We start from the raw sequence: 21,318 nt of genomic DNA, 5'->3' as shown, positions 1-21,318 counted from the left end.
AATTCGCTTCCCTGCACAAATTCTCGCATCCGATTGGCTTTCCGAGAGCACTGGAAAGAAAGAACGCAATCGGACGGGTTTTGTAATGTATGCTGATAGAATGATCGCTAGCGAGAAATAGATTCAGCGAGAAAGAGAGAGAGAGAGGGAGAGAGAGAGAGAGAGAGAGAGAGAGAGAGAGAGAGAGAGAGAGAGAGAGAGAGTGCGAATGAAGGGAAAAATCTTCCGCCTGACGCTTCGAACCGTTATCTCAGACCCGTTTTTCGATCGATTTTCCTCCATTTCGCTTGCATATTTGCATTTTGATTTCGGTGAAATTGAATTGCAATCATTTCGGTGCGCGCTAGCGCAAGGTTGACAGGGAACTCTTAGCAAGCGAATGAAGCGATACAACAAGCTCATGATGATGAGGCAATGAGCAGAGGAAAAACATTAGATGCAATTTCCGTTTCGGCCATCGTTTCAAACTATTGCAAACGTACTGTTTTCGATTGTTTGGATTGCTTTGGCAGTGGGCTTCAATAGGCAACAACACAACAATGAAAGAGGCAAAAAGAAAGAAGAAACACACACTCGGGTCCCCTACAAAAATCCTTCCAGCCATCGACGCCGCATTTCTAATGAGCGTGTGGCATCCCAGTATTAGGGCGGGTCTGTTTGGTTTCGTAATTTATTTGCTCCCAGTTTGGGTAAAGATGTCTACGATGCCTACATTTTGCGATGTAAATTTCTGAAGGCTTCAGCAACAAAACACAAAAAAAAAAAAATTGCACCACCACCGACCAAACCTTGTATCTAATACATACATATTTATGCTCGAGTGTTCGTGCCTGTTTGCCGGGCCGGGCTTTTGCCTTTGTCTCTGGTGGCATTTAATTTGCACCTAGCGGTTACCATCTCCTCCTCATCTTCCATTTCTCCATCGCTGTTTGTGTGGGGCAACGGTATAGCAGGGCTTTGTTCTTTTATTTTTCATATAATCTCCCGAAACAAACGTGAATGGAGCGTCGTTCGGTGGAATAAAGTTTGGGCCGGAAATAAATACGCAAAAAGGGTTTGCGCAGCACTGTTTGGTGGGGGGGCAGAGGTGAGAAACAAATGCCGGGAAATTGTTTCTATAACTCTGCCAGGATGGGCGGTGGTGCATGTAAAAAAAAAAAAAAAAAAAAACAGATGAAGCGAGTTGAAACAAGGGTGATAAAAAAGATGGTAACATGAAAGTAAAAGGGTTCGGTGCGTTCGTTTTTATCGATCATTACCGAGCGGCTGTCTGCTATTGCGCTGTGCTGACGGGTTTTGAAGGTTATTTGCTCGTCGTCGCAAGGTTACAACGAGCTTCCGCTCCGTCCGCTTTAATTCGTACGCACTGTCCCTGCTACTTACACAGTAATGTGTTTGTGAGTTTGTATGTGTTGAATTATTTGCGGCCTTGAAGAAGTGTGGATGGAATGGGTTAATGGTACCGATATTGGAGGCGATGCTGCTTGCTTGACTGCAGCACTCAGATCGGAATGTGTTGCCACCCGCCGGCGGTGGGAATGTTTGGTGACGCTGGCACCATCACGTGGCCGCGCGATGCGGATGGATGGAGAATGTCCGCCTGGAATGTCTCCGGATGCCGACGTGCACATCGAACCCCTTTCGGGAAGGAATTTGCACCTGTCCCGTGCTCTGACCTCTGACCGGGTTGTGACTGGTGGGATATTTGCGGGCGAATGTGTGTACGTGTCGTGAGGCACCATGCGTCTCCATGCGTTTTCGTGATGTACTGGGCGTCTCCATAGGCGTGGATGAGCTACTGTGAATAGTTCAGGCAAAAGGAGAAGCTCCCACTGAACATATTTCCCCAATCAAAACTCCAAACAGCGCACACAATTTTACATTAGCAGCAAAATATGTTTGTTCGCTGCTTTCACTCCACAAAAGGCTTTAAAACCCCACGCGACGCACAAACCGAACGCACGTTTGCACCGTTTGCCTTTCCACTGGGTCAATCGTTCGGTGCTTGGCTAGCGACAAAAGCTCTGTTTTGACTCCTTCCCCGAGGGTTGCGAAAGCAGCATCTTCACAGAAAACAAACGCGACTATTTGTGGCACCGTGTGCCTCCGGGCAGGACTCGGGCCCGGCGAAAGGCGCAACACGGAAAGCGGAAGTGTAAACCATTCCGCTTTCAAGCATCCTTTCGCCCTTGCGCGGTAGGGGAAGCTTGTCCAAGGCAACGATGAATCGCCGGCGACGGGGGCAAGTGTGCTGAGAGCTGAGAGTGAAGTTTAATTATTTTTAACATCATTTAGCATCGGAACGTTCGCACTGAGGTGGCTGACTGGTGCCGTGACGTTGCGTTCCGCCTGCCTGTTTCTTTTTACAGGCGTTGGTTGGTTTGTTTGGTTTGCTTGGTTCATTAAAAAGAAGAATCCACGTGCGGTATCGATTCGAAGACGCTACGAGCAGCCGTAGCGCGTAAGCGGATTACGGTTCGCTCTAGAGCAGCGATGTCAAACTCAAACTGACTCCGCGGGGCAAAATGCTGCTGAAAATAGGTGCACTGGGTCGCAGTCTAGTTTTTTTAATGATATTATATGATACAAAAATCAGATTATTCTTGTCATTTCATTTTGCGATAGTAGTTGCGTTACAATGAGTAACGCTTTAATTTAACATAAAGTAAAAAAATAACAGTAGCAGATTATTTTTAATTGGTTATATGCCTCTGATGTTTTCAAAATTTGCATATTTATTTGTCAACTAAACATAATGACAATGGATAAGTAGGTTGGTTTATTGCCTACAGAATACTAAATTTTATGTTGAAAGTGGTGTTAATTTAACTATCAATATTTTTCAGCATTGGTATTGATCATCATTGACGAACGTTACAGGGTTTTCCAAGTTTGGGAACAGAGTTTCGACTTTTTTCGCCGGGGTGTGAAGCCAAATCTCATGGTCCGTTGACGGATAATTTCGATTTCATGTGTTGAATATGCTGAAGAAAATAAAAAAAATATATTGTGATGGAAATGAAATATCAGCTCGATGTGGAATAACATTTTGCACGCGTTAATAAACAATGTTTAAAATGAAAATGGCTTGGAAAGCCTTGTAAGATCTGGGGACATTGATCATAATCGCTAGTGTAATTTATATATTCACTAGCGCATCTGGCGGCGGCTGACCGAAGCATTTTACCAAACAATTTGGAGTCGCTTCAGAAAATATGTTATTTTTACATGTTTTTTACTTCTATCGGACGAGAAAAGTAAAAGTGTTGTAAAAGGTAGATACACTTGTTCTACACGCATTGAATCCATTTTCGCATCGTAAAAAGGATGAAAATAATATTTAGTTTTGAGATCCGGCACGACCCTTCCCTCGATGGTCAAAAATAGCTTCTACCAGCCGCCGCCAGATGCGCTAGTGAAAATCTAAATTACACTAGCGAGTACGATCAATGTGCCCCAGTCTTTAGAAATTATGAATTCTTACTATTGATGCTGTCCAATTAATTACGACACGGCGGTTCGTCCAGTCTAGACATATTTTCTGAAGCGGCTCAAAATTGTTTTGAAAAATGCTTCGGTCAGCCGCCGCCAGGTGCGCTAGTGAAAATCGAAATTACATCAGCGAGAATGATCAATGTAGCCCGGCCTTTAGGGTGACTAAAATGAGAGCCCTGTAGTTAAGTAATCACATGGAGAGCTAGAGATCGTTTATAAACTCCTATCAAAAGTAACACGAGTTGAGGCTGACATCTGATTTCAGCCAATTTCGAAACGTTTTGCAGAAGTGTTCTAATGCTGCAACCATACCTAAAGAGGAGTTTCTTCTTATTGTATGGCACAACATTAGTTGTCGCTCAAGGTCTGCCTGTACCCACTAATGATGTGAGCTTGACTTTTTATGACTTATTGTTACCAAAGCAGGATAGTCAGTCCTACGTATGAGAGCACGGTCTATTCGGGGCTTGAAGCCATGACGGGTATGTTGTTAAGTCATACAAGTTGACGACTGTACCACCAAACCGGCCTAAAGAGGGCTTTAAACTCTCACAAAACAATATGCCATAAAAGCTCACTAGAGCTTGCGTTTCGTATTTCTTTTTTTTTAAATAGAAATTGCTTATTGGTCACCAAGTACCTTGATTCGTTGCTTATAAAAAATAGTCCAAAGCCACCTACAGATGAGCAAAATACTTCCGAGCATTAACGGGTACGAGTTTGAAGTGAAAACGCGAGATATTTATTGAAAGCGGCGTTAAAGAAAATGTCATTAAATCTGGCCCGCCATTGGTTACGGCAGATTTTGAAAAAAGGGAAGCAACTATTCCTTTAAAAATTACTGAAAATCATTTAGCATGACATCTCATACCGTCGTACTCTTTCAGCCTTCACTATCGTAATATGGATTGACGAACTAATAATTACACGCATTTTCGGGAGGACTCATAATTTTGGGAGTAAGTGTCCTTTTTAGTGAATTTTACAACGCCATTCAGGCAGCTGATGAAATAAGGCTTTTTTTTACCACATTCTTTAACAATTGAAACCTAATGGGCTATTCAAAAAAGCTATTTTTGCGCAAGGCTTCTATTAGCATTTGATAATAAAAATCAATGGCAATTTCCCGTTTTGCCAATATAGCTCCCGAAACCAACTCAGCAGATGAATATCATTCATGAAGTTAAATGCGTTAAATGCTAATGTATTAAAACATGCTCGTTATACACGATCATTTTGCTCGTTCAAAGATGCCTTCAGAGAAATCAATTTTTCGTCCGAATAAATAATGTTATGACCACCCAAGGAACATTTCCTACGCTTTTTAGGCTTAAACATGTCTTATCAAAGTTTTATCATGATTGGCCTAAGAATTAAATGTCGTAATACACAATTTTTACTAGCTAAGCAGTTTTTGAAATGCGAGCATCTTTAAAACATTTTAAAACACCTACAAAACCACCTATTAAAACCAAAATTGTTGTTTTTTTGGGTGATTTTAATCGCACTGTAGATGTGCTGTAAAGAGCTTCTAAAAACCGTTGATTTAAGATCTATCTAAAACTCAAAGCAATAAGACCATCCTGTCTAATTTTACGCTCGTTAAAACTATAATCTCTTAATACCGACACGTCAGGATTATAAAAAGAATGTTGGAAGAATAGTTGCTAGTTGTCATATTTTTGTACCAACAAAAGTAGCTATCATGTCTGACAAATCGAGCAGAATAAAATCGAGTGGAAGTTTTAGGCGAAATGTAGCTAAAAACTATCTGGAAATTGTGCAAACACATCCTATAAGAATAGTGGAAACATTACGAGCAGTAAATCAGCCTTTTCAAAATGCAGTTGAACAACAAACATCAAACGAACGCCTCGGGAATCCACACAATCTCTACAATTGGGACAACAGCAAATGTTTTTCCCAGCTGTAAATGATGAAATTCATCGCCCAAGTGTAACTCCCGTTCAAAACTCTATTAATAATGATGAACTACTGTACAACGATCTTCAAAGCTGGTCCGTGGGTTTCTACATAAGAAAAAAGGCTATGAAGTCGCTTATGGGTTTACTTGACAAAAGGTTGTCATATTTTTTATTTGGCAGTGGCCATGCACCAATCGGGTTTTCTTTGATACTTTGTAAGACGTACTCGGAATATGTGAGCAGCATCGCTTGAGCCTGCATTATTTTGTCCTGGGTTTCCATTATATGCATTTGGTTATTGATGATGGTCGCGAGCTGTGTTGATTCTAGGTTCTGCACAGTTGAAGCTGGATCGACATAGACGATGTGTGGTGTAGAACATTGACTCTGCTCTTTCAATGGAAGCTGCATTTGATGCTTTAAGACTGAATGAATGACTGTCCATACCGGTCAACTATTCAACTTACAGGACAATTTTGTTTAATTGCAACACTGAATTTCCAATTCTTTCGGGAGCACTACAACGACAGACGCTTTTGTTTATAAGTTTGACACTTGACACGATGAAGCTTCCTAAGACACAATATCTTGCGCCAGTGCTGCCTAACAGGTTAACATGTTTTACATGTCATCGCGTACAGTGCTGTACAGTCATTTATGCTTAACAGAGCACATGAATAGGTAAACTAAGAGTTTTAAGACTAAACATTGTTTGTTGCCATACATGTTAAATCAAAATGTGTGTGAAAGAGTCGTAAATCAAAATATAAGTGTCTTAATGCAATGGATACCATTTTTATTAATGAAATTGACATTTATTGGTACATAAATGTGTATGCCATATTGAATTTCTGTGTATGCAAGTATTTGATTTCATGCTTATAATTTAAATATTTAATAATACATGACTTTTTTAAACATGATATTACTTTCTGCTATGCTACAATATGGGATTACAGTCAAAGGTTTTTTTTTATTATTTGAAAATAGCAGAACACTCGGCAGTTCTTTTTAATAAATTTTTTTATTGTTATTTATTTATTTATTAAGTGTATTATTATGTCGGCGATTCGTCTAAATTCGAGGTACAATGTAATATTTCACAGTAAAACTTTCTTGGCATTTAAATTTGCCCTTCGGCAATGTTATATTGCTTAACATAAAAATACGACTATTTAATTTGTTGACTTTCACGATTCACAGGCAGATAATGTTATGGTTGTATTTTTATTGTCACTGAAATCTTTCAAGAATAACAATTTCACAGTGAAACGGATTATGATTTTTATCCCATGATTTCATTTTTTATGTGTTTTAAAGACTTTCTAAAGATCATTGAATCTTGTTAAAGTATGATTATCTCAGTCGTAACATGTACTTGGAGAATTAATTAAATTTTCAAGGTGCAAGATCTTTAAGTCTAGAGAAGGTTGCAACGAATAGTTTTAATAGAGTTCTGTAGATGGGCCCTTTCAGGCTTAAAAGAGTTTTATTATGGTATTATGAGGACATACAAGAAAAACTCCTATGAATTGAATACTTAATGCCATGATAATAACAACATTGTTAGAACTATGATAAAACTTAAAATGTTACTTGGGCAGCGTCCGCTTTCGGAAGCAACTACATACTACTGTAACAATTACAACCACCCTTCTCCTATTACAATTTGTTTAAATAGTAGGAATATTCAATCATTTATCTTGCCTTGGTGATTTTGTTACATCAAAACAACAATATCTTCTATCATATTGCTTAATATTATTAACCAACTATTATTTTTATATTTTTGAAAAGAAATAATCTATATGCAAAACTAACTGGCTCGCGGCGCTCGATCATTTACAGAATTTTACCCTTTATCTGAAAACTTCGCCGATCGCTGCTTTAAAGAATTATTCATCAAATGTTTGTTACTAATAAAAATATTGAGTGAAAAGGGTATAACCGAATTTTCTTTCCTTTTTAAACCATTTTACCCAAATTGTCCGGAATTTTAAGCTTATGTTTTTTTATTAAAAAAAATGTATTGTACTGTAGATGCAGATGTCCTTCTACTAATAAATTTTGGCTCAAGCGATTGCGGGCCACACCGAAAGACTACGCCGGTCACCAGTTTGACATCTCTGCTTTAGAGGCTGCTAATCAGCTGGGCAGGGTTTGAAGTCGACATCGTTTGTGTGCCATTTCGGTGTGCCGTCACAAGAGCCAGGACAAGAGTGGCGACTGCAACGTAAGAAAAAGGAGTAAAATAATGGGGTAAAAAATGCTTCTTCACTTTCGCCTTCTCGCCGGTTTCTGCGCTCTCTCCGCCCTGCAAAGATTATTGATTTTCGGTTTGCTGCTTTCCTACGGCGACACAAATTTGGCTGCTCGTTGGAGCGATTTCCGGGAACCGGGAAAGGTCTGCTTCCGAAATTTGCCCTACCCAACCCATGCTAACTGTGATGGGTAGGACCTCGCTCCCTTCCTTCTCAACCATCATCATGACATTTGGATGCTGGTGGGTCGCACGTCGCAGGCAGCACATCGCAGGCAGGGAGAGGGGAAACGACAGCTAATCTCGACCAATTCCATCGCCATTTCGGTCAACGGGAGCGCCCCGGGGAGCGCCCATTGCGCAGACTAAATTGACCCGGAAATGGACTCGGAAATGGACCGCCGGGCTACCATTCCGCCCTCGCCCTACCTCGGCTGCGGTGCATTAAGCGATTACTCGGGGAGGCAGTGTGCTGTGGCGCAAGGGGCAGATAATCCAAATGCCTTCACTCTCGGTTGAACCAAATCGGACCGTATTGTGTCTAGCAGTGGGTTGCAGTTCCTTCTGTCGGGGGTTCATTGTGGGGGAAAGAGATAGAGCTAGAGTGCGAGACAAGGGATCTTTTTTTTTTCAAGGGATCAACTCTCCCCTCCCCCCACCTGTTTTCACTGGTTGTGTTAAATAAAGGGGAAAGGCACTGATAGGGCACAGCAAAAAAAAACACAAAAAAAGAACACACACACCAACACCCGCCTGTCTCGTAAGGCGAAGAGGCGGCGCGGAAGGGACAGGGTGAAATCAAATCAAGATTTCGCATCATGTTTTGCCGCTTCGTTTCACCTAAACGATGGTGCAAATTAACTGCGCTGCCGTTAAGCGAAACGAGCTGTGTAACACGCCCGGATTGGCGGTGTGTGTGTGCGTGTGTATGATAGAATGCTATGCATAGAAGAAGAAGAAGAAGAAAAAAAGACTACGGAACAAATACTGCGAAAAGTGTTGCAAGCGTCTTGGGTCGGGGGAAGGAGATGGGGCCTGTGACCCTAACCGCAACGATCGTTCCGGTTCCAATTACAGACCGGGGAAAGGTGCGGCGTGGCAGCGAGAGAAAAAGAATGGCCGAGTTGCTTGCAAGACCGATTTTAAACGTGCCCAAAACGGTAGCTCTTACTAGCAGTTGTACGTTTTTAAGGGTTAAAGGCATTGCACTGACTTCGGTTGGACAGAACGGCGTTAAACAAAAAATGGTGTCAAGCCGGCCAAGGTTTTTGAAAGATCGTTCTAAACCGCGCCCGAATAAACGCTCCCAGTAGATCAAACTGCAATGAACAACTTTTTAACGAGAGTTGTTGAATGCCAAGCTATCTGGAAAGAGAGATTGCGCTAGGCCATGAAAAGTAACGCTTCAAACGTTTGGAGGGAAGAAAATAAAGTTATTTAAAGAACGTTTTGATTTTCGTGGGACCGTTTTAAGTCTTATGAAGACACTTAGTATTACAAGCATTTTTTTCAAAGCAACGTTTAGTATTATTATAGCTTTTATAATGATAATTATTATAACGTCATATTAAGACTCTTAAAAGTTAGTTAAGAGTTTAGGGCGGATGTGGTGGTACAGCCGTCAGCTCGTACGACTTAACAACGTGCCTGTCATGGGTTCAAGGCCTGAATGGACCGTGCCCCCATACGTAGGACTGACTATCGTGCAATGGTAATAAACAAGTCACTGAAAGCCAAGCCCACTAGTGGTTTACAGGCAGTCCTTGACCGACAACGGTTGTTGTGCCAAAGAAGAAGAAGCAGAAAAGTTAGTTGAAATACTCTCAAACTGAATTCTAAGCAGCAGGTAAACTATACTTACTTGGACTGAAATCTTGCCTTAAAAGACCCATCCCATGAAATAAAGCAAATTAATCTAGTTGATAATGTGAATATACTAAAATTAAAATTAATTTCTCTGTAGCGTTAAGAGCTAGAACCAATCAGGTTTATTCTATTCTTGCAACCGAGATGGTTCGACGTCGACTTGAATATTGCTTAGGAAATCTGGTCTACTTTGCAACTAATCTATACCACTTCAAATTGTGATTTGAATGTTTCCATAAAAATGTGTCAAGTAGGTTGTTGTTGTTGTTCATGAAAACTTTTCGGTATTCTTTCGATTCCAGAGTCAATTCAAGCCTGTCGTCTCGACATCAAAACCCTAACGGGACGGATCGAATTGGATAGTATGGCAGATTTGAAGTATTTTTTTTTTCACTTTACTTACTATGAAAAATTAAGTTACATCTAATGAAAGAAAATAATTGAAACGCCAGTAAAACCAAACTTGATGGATCAACATGAAAACAACCAATAATTCAATGAAAATAAATTAGAGTAATTCATTTCGAATTTTTTATGCTGTATACAAATTTGCCATTTTAACACTTCTCAACTGTAATGACAGCTGCTCAGCTCTTTACTGAGCCGTTATCTCTTTTGATAGTATGCGAAAATAATTTATTCAGGCATATTTTTTGTCGAGTTCATTTATTTATTTTCATTTATTTATTTATGAACATTATTATTTTTTCATTTTTTTACTAACAAAATCTGCCGATGTGGTAGTATTTCTATTTATCCTGGGAAAATTCTTGATATTTGAATGAGAAAATCAGTCTTTTGTGCCTTCACTTGCCATCGTCATTTTATCAATTTGGGGGCAAATTTCTCAGCTAATATAACGTTGCTAATATAACATTTTTGACCAGGAACATTAATTATAAAGGGTTTCACCCTCCTTAATATAGGGTTTCACAATCCAATTAACTACTGTCCACATGCTTAATACAAGGTCCGATTTGGAAATCACAATTGTCTACCACTTGCTGATACTTCAACCCGCCTGTTCTATACCGTCCACACGATTTAAATAATTGTCGACTTCGATTGAACAATCGCAAAAAACAATAATTAAAGAAAAGATATACCATATATTGAAAAAAGATTCAAATCTAGATTTTTTAGGCTCTAACAAACGTTCAGTGGCGGTCGCCTAAACTCGGAAATTTTAAAATTCCTGTACATTACTCCAGAGGTTGAGGGATCCAGCACAGATCTTTAAACCTCGTATATCGCCTTCACTCAACGATAAGAATACTCTTCGTCTGCACTAGCATGCACAAAATCAGACCAGTATCTGAAAACACTCATACAGAACCTAGCATAACTATTCTATTAATGGGGCCCTTTCCGTTTTAACTTTTTAGGCAGAAAATTTCAGCCCGTCAGCTGTTTGCATTGTATAGCAGTTTTCAAGCAGCTGTCTAAGTGAGTATAATGTACAGGTGGGCTTATCGCAAGGTGTATGAATTTAGAAGGCTGATTTTTATCGCTTCTGCTTCTAAATGAAGATTTTAAGAGTGTTTTGTGTATTCGTCAAGCCTCCAGAAAGCTTGTTTGAACAAAAGTTTTCACCCATCCTGTCAAAAAATGATATTCAAATTTGGTTTTAAAAACATGCTATGAGACCACCTGAACTACATGCACTTTGATTCTGGATTCCATCACCAGATCTCTTTAATGCACCTTGGGATAAATGTAAACACCACGATATTTTGCTATTTTCGAGCAGGTACTCGAATCTAATTCTAGCTTTGAGGCTAGAATAATCTAGACTGAACATTGCAGCCTAGTTTTGTGTGTGGTTTTGTATGGAGTGTTTACATGATTTCAGCCTCCAACTACATACAAAAACTAACTAGAAACTGCAAAAAAACATAACTAAAGAGAATCCTAAACAATGAAGTGCAGAAAGTGGTATTCCGATAGGTGTTTCCACAAAGCCTTCAGATGAGTGAAAATTTGAGGTGTTCGACTTTAGGGTGTTCGACCACTAAACAATTACTAAAACACATGTTACATGCCATCTTTGCAGTTACCTAACCAAAGAAACCCGTATGAGTAACTGGAGTGGAGTACTCTTCGTTAATCGAACAACTAAGACTGAATGTTGAAGCCCTCCTCCTAAGCGGATCATAATTAGCATTCCCGTTGTTCTAGTCTTATAATCAAAATTCTCTGCTTCATTCAAATAACTGCCAATGTTCTTGGAGGTCCTGAATTGAAGCCTCCTTAAGCAGAACTGTTAGTTTCGTGAATAGTTTGAAACAATATAGCAACTACAAAGAGCCTTGACACCTAACGAGACATGATGGAAGTAGCGACGCTTGAATAACGCTTGAGACTTTAGTTTTAAACACTCCTTTACAACAGCAAAGCAGCTTCTTGAGCTACTGCGTGAGGCGGAAGCGAACCGGCTCTTAACCACACCAGAATCGATCATCGAAGGCCATAAAATGCGACATCGAAGATGCGTCCGATCGACACACTGTTATTGATTGTTCTACCGCCTTGGCTTCCCTTCGGGCGACTTGGGACAAATTCCTATGACCTTGGTCGTTTACCGTTCCCTGCTCAATGGTGCGAGAGCGAGAGAGCGGGAGAGATAGAAAGCAAGCGGTAGGAAGAGAGTTCATTTATCAGCAGCCGACGATTGCGATTGAAAAATTACCATCGATAATGGAGGATGGGAAGAACATACAGCACTCGAACCGAATCGATCAGCCCGAAGTCCCGAAAATCCCCCTCCCATACACACACACACACACGAACACACATATACACAGAGCCATTTTCTCATTCTGATTGCTACTCCTTGCCTCCCCATCCCGCACCTGAATGGTAATTTGTTCTGGAAATGCGGGAGGAACGGACGGAAGCGCCGTTTGACCAAACGGGCGGACATTGCTTTCGCACGCTTGTCGTCGCGTTTCGTCCGCTCCGTTTAACAGGGGCAGCTCGCACTCGCAATCCACAAGCCAGGGGGTTTGATGTCGCTCGGGCGATTGTTTTTTTGTTGTTGTTGTTATCGTTTGTAAGTTGGGTGTCACTGTGTGTGTGTGTGCAAGTGTGGAAGTTAGTAGACGGAAGACTTATTTATGAGGCGAGAAAAAGTTATTTACATATACGACATCCACTTCTGCACCTTGATGTAGTGCTTTCCGGGGAGGAAGAAGAGGATCCGTTCCTCTCCTGCTCCTCTGCACTCTCCTACCTGTGTCGTTTCTCTTGGGGAATGTTGTTTGCTTTCTTGTTGCTTGCTTTTTAAAATAAGCAAAGGTTCTTCTATTGGAGTTTTTTTTTATTATGTGAACACCAAATAAACCAAAGAAAGAATAAACACACACGAACCTAACGCTTTTTAAGGTGATGGTGGTTTTTAGTGCCTTTACCCGTAACTACCGTCAAAGAAAAAGAGACAAAAAGAGAGAGAGAGTGAGTGAAAGAAAAAGTCAGAGGAAAACAACGTTTGCACTATGCTCGCTTGCAATCTCGCCTGTCCCACCAATCGCCCGTCGATTTCGTTCTTGTTGCGTTTGGGCCGCTGGGTCAACATTATTTATGTCGAGCCCCATTTCCCGGATTTCTGGGTTGCGCGCCACTTTCACCCAAATGTGTCGATCAGGGAAAGAGAGCGGGGAGGGTTGGTCTGGGCTGTAAATGGAATTATCTACCCCTCGATACTCGAACATTGGGCGGGCACGCGCCCGGGAGTGATGACGAGCTTCGACAGGGATCTCTCGTTTGTACCCGCCGCTCCCCATACCCTGCTGCCATCCCCATCCCCGGACTCAATGCAATTAACTATCCTTTTGATGATGCTGATATAGATCCGATGTGTGTGTGTGGGGGGAGGGGGGGGGAGGAAGGGGATTGAAGCGTTACGAGGGGGGGGGGGGAGGGGGATATAGGAAAGGGTGTGTGTTTGTGTGTGCGTGTGTTTATGGAGCCAAAAATGTCCCCACGATGTAAGCGAAATTTTGTAGGAAAACGGAATGAACTGAAGGTGTACAGTGTGTGCCATAACAATAGAAGTAACTGCACTTTTTTCCAGTCATCTCATTATTTTATTCAATTAATTGATTAATATTTTGAAGTTGCGCTACGTCGAGTGGTTTTGATAGTGGTTTTAATAGAAACTTTTGTATCTCTTTTCTTTCTAAATGATTTTTTCCTACTTCATAAGTGCACACACACACACACACTGCGTCTTTAATTTGGTTTCCGAAAAGCAAAATAATGGCCACCGGTGAATCGAGACAGGGGGTGGTTGAATCCAATAAATTGGATCCATTTCGTTCTCGTGCAGATAAATATTTAATTTCCTATTAACTGTGTATTGGTTATGCATCCGTTTTCGCCTGCCCACCATATCCACCCGATACTTCCGCGGTCCCGGGGCGGTGTGTCCTTGCTGTTCCGATCCTGGAGCGCTTGCTTGACCTGTCGTTTATCTTCTTATCTGGGTACTGGTTTTAAGCTAGCAGCGGCACTATGCCCTCCCCATACACATTATAGATGAAGGATGCAACAGAAACGCTACCTTTGAGTGTGAGCGCCGTGGGAAAGGCAGGGTAAAGATTGAAGTGGAGCGACAAAAACAGGTCTGAGCTCAGACCGTGTAAACGTTTAATCCATACCCGTTCGTTAGTAAATCGATGCACTTGTTTGAACGAGCGAAACAAATGGCAGTAAGAGGATTTTGTGTGTGTATGTGTGCAAGGAGGGTGGTGGAAGCTTGGTTGAGTTTTGCTTGAAAGTTTTTAAGCTTATTAACACCCGCCGAAAACTTACACTTACTTGGAACTGGGATCTAGCGGGTGCTGAAAGAGTTTTACGTCGAATTCGTGAAGGGAGCAAGCCACTGTTTGCATACGGACATTGTTTCGTGATTACTGACGGTTAGAGAAAGGCTTCCTAAAGGAAGAAGAAGAGCCAGAGGGGACGGGAAACAGTTCGAGAACTATACCGTGAGGGGTGGTTTTCTAGCACTGTTTCATTTGCTGTTGCGTAGCAACGAAAGCAATGAAAGTGTTTAAAAAATGCACCATCGTCATGCCGGTTGCATAACGAAAGGCGTTTAGTTACGCGGAGTGCATATTACTTACCAAAAATAATCCCCTGAATGTATGCCGTTAGCACGACTTACCAAACTTGCCCGACATGGGTTCAAGTCCCGAATGGACCGTGTCCCGATACGTAGGACTGAGTATCCTGCTATGCGTAATCAGTAAAGCCATGTAAAGCCAATCCCTTTAGTGGTACAGGCAGGCTTTGACCGACAACGGTTGTAGTGCCAACGAAGAAGAAGAAGAACAGTACAGCCAAATGCTACTGTTTCAATCACAACTCATGACCGAAACGAAGTTCAAGTCAGTTCACGTACACAACTGTAATGATCAGAGGTGAGACTCAAACAGACAGTGGACCAATAATATGCTTGGTGACATGGCATTTTCTCCCTATGATAATCACGACGTTTTTGGGACTGTTTGTTTGGTTTGATGGTCTGTGGGGTAGAATGATAAAGCATTTGAGCAAAAAAAAGCTCATTTTATTGCTTGGGATCAATCGCACGCACAGCAATACCTTCCGAAGCCGTTCTTTCTGAATAATAAATAAATCAATCGCACGCACCGCATATCTCCCATGACTATCATGATGATCACCGACAGAAGCTATCGCGACCAAGTGACTAAGAGTTGGTTGCACAAAATGTCATCAAGCATGTGATGGTAGCACCAACTGTTTGAGTCTCACCTCTGATTATCACAGCAGAGCTGGTGACGCTGACATGATTTTGGTTTGGTCGGAATTTGTCATGACTATACCAGTGACATTTTACAGAATTGATCACAGTAAAAAAAGTCATGACATACTGACTGACCAAGCGTTGATTGCTAAAATATCACCAATCATGTATTGGACACACCAACTGTTTGAACATCACCACTGATTAGAACAATTGAGTACGTGACGCTGACATGGTTTTTATTTCAGTCAGCTTTATTTAAGGCACTTTCAGTGACATTTTGCTGGTTACAACTCATATCGTGAACGCCTAAATATATGCAATTAGTATTACAAAATCTCCTTTTGTTAGGTTTTTCATAACGTACATTCATGCAAGCTTTCTCTCAACACAACTTTTTGGGCAATGGATGAAATCGAGCCGCCCATAAAATAGCGATTCCAATCAAAAGGATCGATACATATTTGCTCGCTGGCGATGGTTCGTGCTGCTACTACTGCCGCAATCCGGCTAGCAATGTTACTGATGGGCCAAACGTTTGCAGTTGACGTGCGTGCCGTGTCAATATTACCCAACCTCATTAGTCTATCAAATATCTCCAACGCAATCCCACCCCATTAGCAACCCCGGCCAGGCGGTTACGAAATTACTGATCGATGCTGGCTGTTTTACTCTTTGATAGATTCCGCTGTACCGAGCACTCGTCTGCGTTTGGTCGACCTTTTTGGTGGGGAATGAGCGGACATAGTTGAAAGTGCGAAATAAATCCCCAGCCATCAATTCAATGACAGAAAGTGTTCTGTGGATGAGAGCAAAGTGTATGTGTAAGAGAGAAAGAGAAAGAGAGAGAGAGAGAGAGAGAGAGAGAAAGAGAAAGAGAGGAAAAACTAAACGGCCACACCAGACGCAATGGTCGGGTCGGTAAGCAACAATTAGCTTTCGTATGGGCAATCGAATCGTCGGCACCGTTCAGCTGAAGCATCGAGAAGCTAGCCAGCGGGCAACAGCACGTATCGCAGACCGTTTGTGATTGATTGGAAAGCAGAGCGAGCGTATTTTCCACTCAACAGGAGGTTTGGATTTGGTTTAAAGTGCTTTGGTTTGCGTATTTAAATTACCCCCACCCCCACCCCCACACACACACACACACACACACACACACACACACACACACACACACACACACCAACCCTTCAATGTTTTGCTTTTTACCAATCTACCAATTACAAAACAACTCCTTGCGGTCCTGTTTCCTCCCGAGCACTCCCCAGTGGCAAGAGTGTGGCATTGTCAGCAGCAAAGTTGTCAACCGCTCGTCACCTATCGCACACGCACACATCGCAGCTCCTTCGCCCTCCCCTCCTGATCCTGCTGGCTCACTCTCAGTGGCCCTTTGTTGTAAATTATCGCCATCATCGTCACCTCACCAACCGTGTCAGCGCCGGTTCTGTCGTCCCGATCCGTGTGCTGTAGAACACGAACCCCCACTGCCACCCCGTGGGAGTTGGCAGGCGAGTTGGAAGTGGTGCCTGCGCTGCTGTGCTTGTGCCTACATTTAGGCGCAGGCTTACGGAGGGACAGCGACCCGGAAATGCGCTTTCGGGAAGCGTACGGCTTCGCATGCCTTACGGTATAGGGCTGTTGTTGTTGTTGTCTTATGTTCTTCTTCTACCGGTTCTTCTTACTATTCAGCATCATCTTCTTCTTCTTCTCGTTGCACACACAATCTCTCGCAACCAGAGCCTCACAGCGGATTGTGCGTTGTTGCATTTGCATTTCTGTCATTGCGTTCGTGGGCGGCCGCGCGTTTCCTCCGCTTTGTCCCGCAGTGCCCTATCATGCAAGGAATCATAACAAGTAAAACATTCGTGCCCGCAACCACGCTTCGCACCCCTTTCCTGCCTCGCTTCGCCTCATCCCCCCCCCCCCCCCCCCGTCACCCCTCCCGGGTCGGTAAGGGTGGGAGCAAACAAAACAGAAACCGTTAAACCATTTCTCCAACGGAAATAGGAATAGAGTGGGCAGGGATGCTGGAGTGGGCGGGAACGGGGTACGTCTTGTTCTCTTGGGTGGTGTTAGCCGAGCCGGCCGAACCTGCGAGCGAACGTCGGGGGGTGTTGGCGGCTGTGTTTGTGTTTTAATAAAATTTCCAATTACAATGAAAATTAATTTTGCATGAAGTCATTTGCACGTGCCCAGGGAGATCTGGGGAGAAAAAGCCGCGGATACGTGCATAAACCCCTGTGAAAATGAGTTTATGCTCCACGTGTTTACGTGTGTGTGTGTGTGTGTGTGTGTGTGTGTGTGTGTGTGTGTGTGAGAGTGTAGTTAACAGTACATCAACAGTTAAAACCCGATGGCAGCAAGGAGGTTTGGAGGTTTGCAGCACTGACAGCGGTGTACTAATTGTAATAATATGCTTGCCAAGTGCTTCTCGGCGGCTGGATTTACAGCGACACACACACACATACACACACCATTATGCATGGCGACTGTATTAACGGGGCCGGGATTTAAATATCTATTGTTGCCCGTTAATTCAAAGCCCTGTTGGGGTGATGGAACGCCGTTTGCAAAACCAGTCCAATAAATTCTTGTTGGAATCAAATGTACAATTCTGATCCGATCCTTGCTTCCTTTCTACGGGGCTGTGCTAGAAAGCTGTACAATGTTTCAACAAGTTTTTATTCCTCATACTCACACATGCACACACACACACAGACACACATGCAGATACGTTTTGTATGGCCGTTTGTTGGGAAAGTTTTCATGTCCTCCATTCTTCCGTGTCTGTCCGTACGCACAGCGAGGAGATGCGGTAGGGAGACGGTGTTATCGGTGGACGAGAAACGGGGCCTGACAGACTGTGCTTGAAACAAAGGCATATCTGCTCACTCTAAAACACGCACACACACACAAACACTCTCATCCACATAGAGAGGCAGGTTTGAAACCACTGCGCTGAGGCTGAAATCTCAATGAGCGCGGAAAAATAATTGGAGCGTAACAAATATGACAGCTCTATTTTTGCGTTTGCGGGCCTGGCTGTGTACGTTAATGTGGTACTCTTCATTCTCTCTCTCACTCTATCTTTCTCCCTCTTGCTCCCTAGCGCACTGTTGCTGCTCACTCGAAAAGGCTTGAACGCCATCTGTGCCCACCAAGAATTCCCACGTGATCAGCACGAACTAGTATATGACACACACACCACCGTAGCCTTTTTGTTTGCAGAATGTGCATAGCCTTTGGAGTGTCGAAATTCTAGGTCGATAAGCGATGAGCTTCACTAAAAAAACGCCCCCCCCCTCAAGGGCATCATTTAAAGCAATTTCTTTCACTCTGCGTGCGTGTGCCTTCGGTGCTGAAGCGTAGCGGTGATCTGTTGCTATGATGGGAAGATGCCAAAGATTGATTGTGCTGGTGCTACCAGTTTATTTTCCTACCAGCAGAGAGTGCGAAAACCCGCGGGCTACTTGCGGCGCTTCTTTATCTCCCGTATCATGATGCGGGTACGCTTCAGCCCCTGCAGATGGAGCCAGTCGAGCCAGTAGGCGAACCGGACGCCCGACTCGTTCCCGTACAGCCCGTTCAGGTTGATGCGGGTGCAGCTCCGGTGCCACCAGCCGGCCGCCGTCCGGTGCGCACAGTTCACATCGCCGTACTGGTCGTGGTCCTGGTCGTACGTCGAGAACTGCATGCCCAGATTGTACGTGAACTCGTCGCCGAGCGTGCCGGAGTACACGCCGAGCTTCTGCAGCCGGTACCGGTCCGTTTCGCCCCCGATCTCGAACAGGGTGTAGCGGGCCCAGCGCCGCTCGCCCTTGAACGATTCGGCCACGAACGCAATCTCGTGCGGCACCGCCACCGTGAGCCGGTGGATCTCGTCCAGCCCGAGCCAGTACTCGGTACCGATGTCGCCGAACCCGTCGCGGTACTTCTCCCAGCTCCGGTTAAAGTTGACGAACCCGTCGAACCGGTTCTGGATCACGATCCAGCCGCCGTCCTCGAAGTCCTGGTCGCAGTACACCTCGAGCGGTTCGCCCGGGCCGGCCGCGCCGGCCGACGGGTAGATCAGCTCCTCGCCCGACATGCCGTCCGGGATTTCGCGGCAGCTGCGCGGATGCGTGCCCGCCGGGTGCGCTTCCTGGCGGTAGGCAGCGGTCGAGGGCGCGGTAGCGTTGCCCGGAGGTTGGAGCGATCCAGGATGGAGCGAGTTAGTGAACGAGTGGTCACGGTTGCATGGGCGCGTTGGTTGCGTTGATGGTTGATGCTGCGTGCCGTCCGTTGCGCAGAACGCTTTGGGAGTGTCTTGCTGCAGGAGTCGGAGTATTTCGCGCTGATTGGTGAGCAGCAGCTGCAGCATCTTGGCGAGCTCCTCATCTCGGGAAGTTATGCTGGGTGGCGAAGAGGGGGTCGCGCGTTGAGGTTTTGATTGAGCTTTCGGTAACCGATGGCCGCCTCACTACTTACGTGCTCTCGAGCGCCGTCAAGCGCTCGTGCAGGGAGGTATTGTCGCGCGTGCTGGGCGCCAACGCTGCAGCCGATGGGCCCACCAACGCGGCCAACAGTATTAGCAGCAGCATCTGGTGGCTTTTCGTGCTATCGTCCATGGCTGTTGCGGGTACTTTTTTTCCTCAAACTAATCGTCTTGATACACAACCGACCATGCTGGTTTCGGCACTCGAGATTCACAACAGCCACCACCTAATGGTGCGACGGCTAAAATACAGACGACTCTTGTCGTGGACGATGGTGGCCAGCAAACAACAAACAGCCAGCTTGGTGCTCGGTGGTAACCGATTCTGCTTCGACACACAGTTGATTTAGCAAACGAGATTACGAGTCTCGGAAGGTTAGAGCTGTTATTGTTCCAGTAAAAACCAACCCTGTCTGACTGCTTAACAACACGAAAAACAACCCCGACGAGTGTGTGTGTGTTTGTGTTTGTGGAAGTGTAGAAGCGCAATACTTACTTCTGTTGTTTGTCGTGGTGACTGCCGTCAATTGCGTTGTATTGACCAAAGAAATTAAACTTAGAGGTCTTAACCTCTGAGGTGGCATCCACAAATTACGTTACGGATATGCATCATGGGTTCGAAATATTGCTATGTGTTATGTGTTATAATGTACCAGAAATTATTTTTTGCATTCTGATTCCATTCGAGTTTCGAGCCTTTTTTTAGTATCGAATTAGATATTTCAATGTTAAAATTATGTGAACAATGTTCAACAAATTTTGCGTGAAATATGACAACGTTTAACCTCGTTGAGGTTAAAACGGTGTTTAACAATGCCATAAAAGTGTCAGTAAATACTAGGGGTAGGCGAAAGAGCTCTACTAAAAGTACGCGTTTGTATGGAAAACTTGGTATTCTAGAAATTAACAAAATTCTTAAGAAGTATGTAGAAAAGTTTTTTTTGGGTGGAGTTTTGCGTTGATTACAAAGCACCAGCTGACAATAAATGAATTCAAATACAGTGTCTCCCCAAATAGATGGTATTCAAGCAGCCCCCTTTACACCAAAATTACCAAAATCAGATTTAGTGGGCCGTTATACACGTGTAGTACCTTTTCGACTACATCTGAGACACTATCAGGCCTATTATATTGCATTCGACATTTACTCGCACGCTTATTTTGTTCATTTCGGTATCGTTTTGTTAGTGACGTTTCCGTCTGTATTTTAATCAGTACCGTATTTTAAATCAATAATTTCCATATTTTGGTTACAAATAGGTTAAATGTGAGTTATGAAAGTGTTATTAGACTTGTGTTGTGTTATAAATGTAGACAGCGATTACAATTCATTTGTGTGTTTCCGACAGCTTGAGAATCACTCGAATCTGCGTATTCGATCGTGATATATGATACCAATTTAAGCTTCATCAACTTGAAACTGCCGGCGGAAAAGCAAATTTCAGCAAAATGAACGTTCGAGTGAATTTTCTTAAATGCCAAACGCAATATGACAGGACTGACAGGTGCAAGAACAAAAAGGTTG

The 21,318-nt window shown here is 43.5% G+C and overlaps 1 protein-coding gene across 1 annotated transcript; it reads right to left on the bottom strand.

The window, feature by feature from the left end:
• Positions 1-18,728: 18,728 nt before the first annotated feature.
• LOC120952656 (microfibril-associated glycoprotein 4-like) lies at positions 18,729-20,326 on the bottom strand. The gene is made up of 2 exons (XM_040372096.2): positions 19,787-20,326; positions 18,729-19,710 (listed from the first exon to the last, which is right to left on the bottom strand). The coding sequence occupies exons 1-2, from the start codon at positions 19,924-19,926 to the stop codon at positions 18,786-18,788; spliced, it is 1,065 nt and encodes a 354-aa protein (XP_040228030.2). The 5' UTR covers positions 19,927-20,326; the 3' UTR covers positions 18,729-18,785.
• Between the last annotated feature and the right edge of the window lie 992 nt (positions 20,327-21,318).

Source organism: Anopheles coluzzii, chromosome X (genome assembly GCF_943734685.1).
Source record: "Anopheles coluzzii chromosome X, AcolN3, whole genome shotgun sequence".
Classification (NCBI taxonomy): Eukaryota; Metazoa; Arthropoda; class Insecta; order Diptera; family Culicidae; genus Anopheles; species Anopheles coluzzii.
Note: the sequence above shows the minus strand (reverse complement) of the source record. Positions and strands in the feature narration are given on the sequence as shown.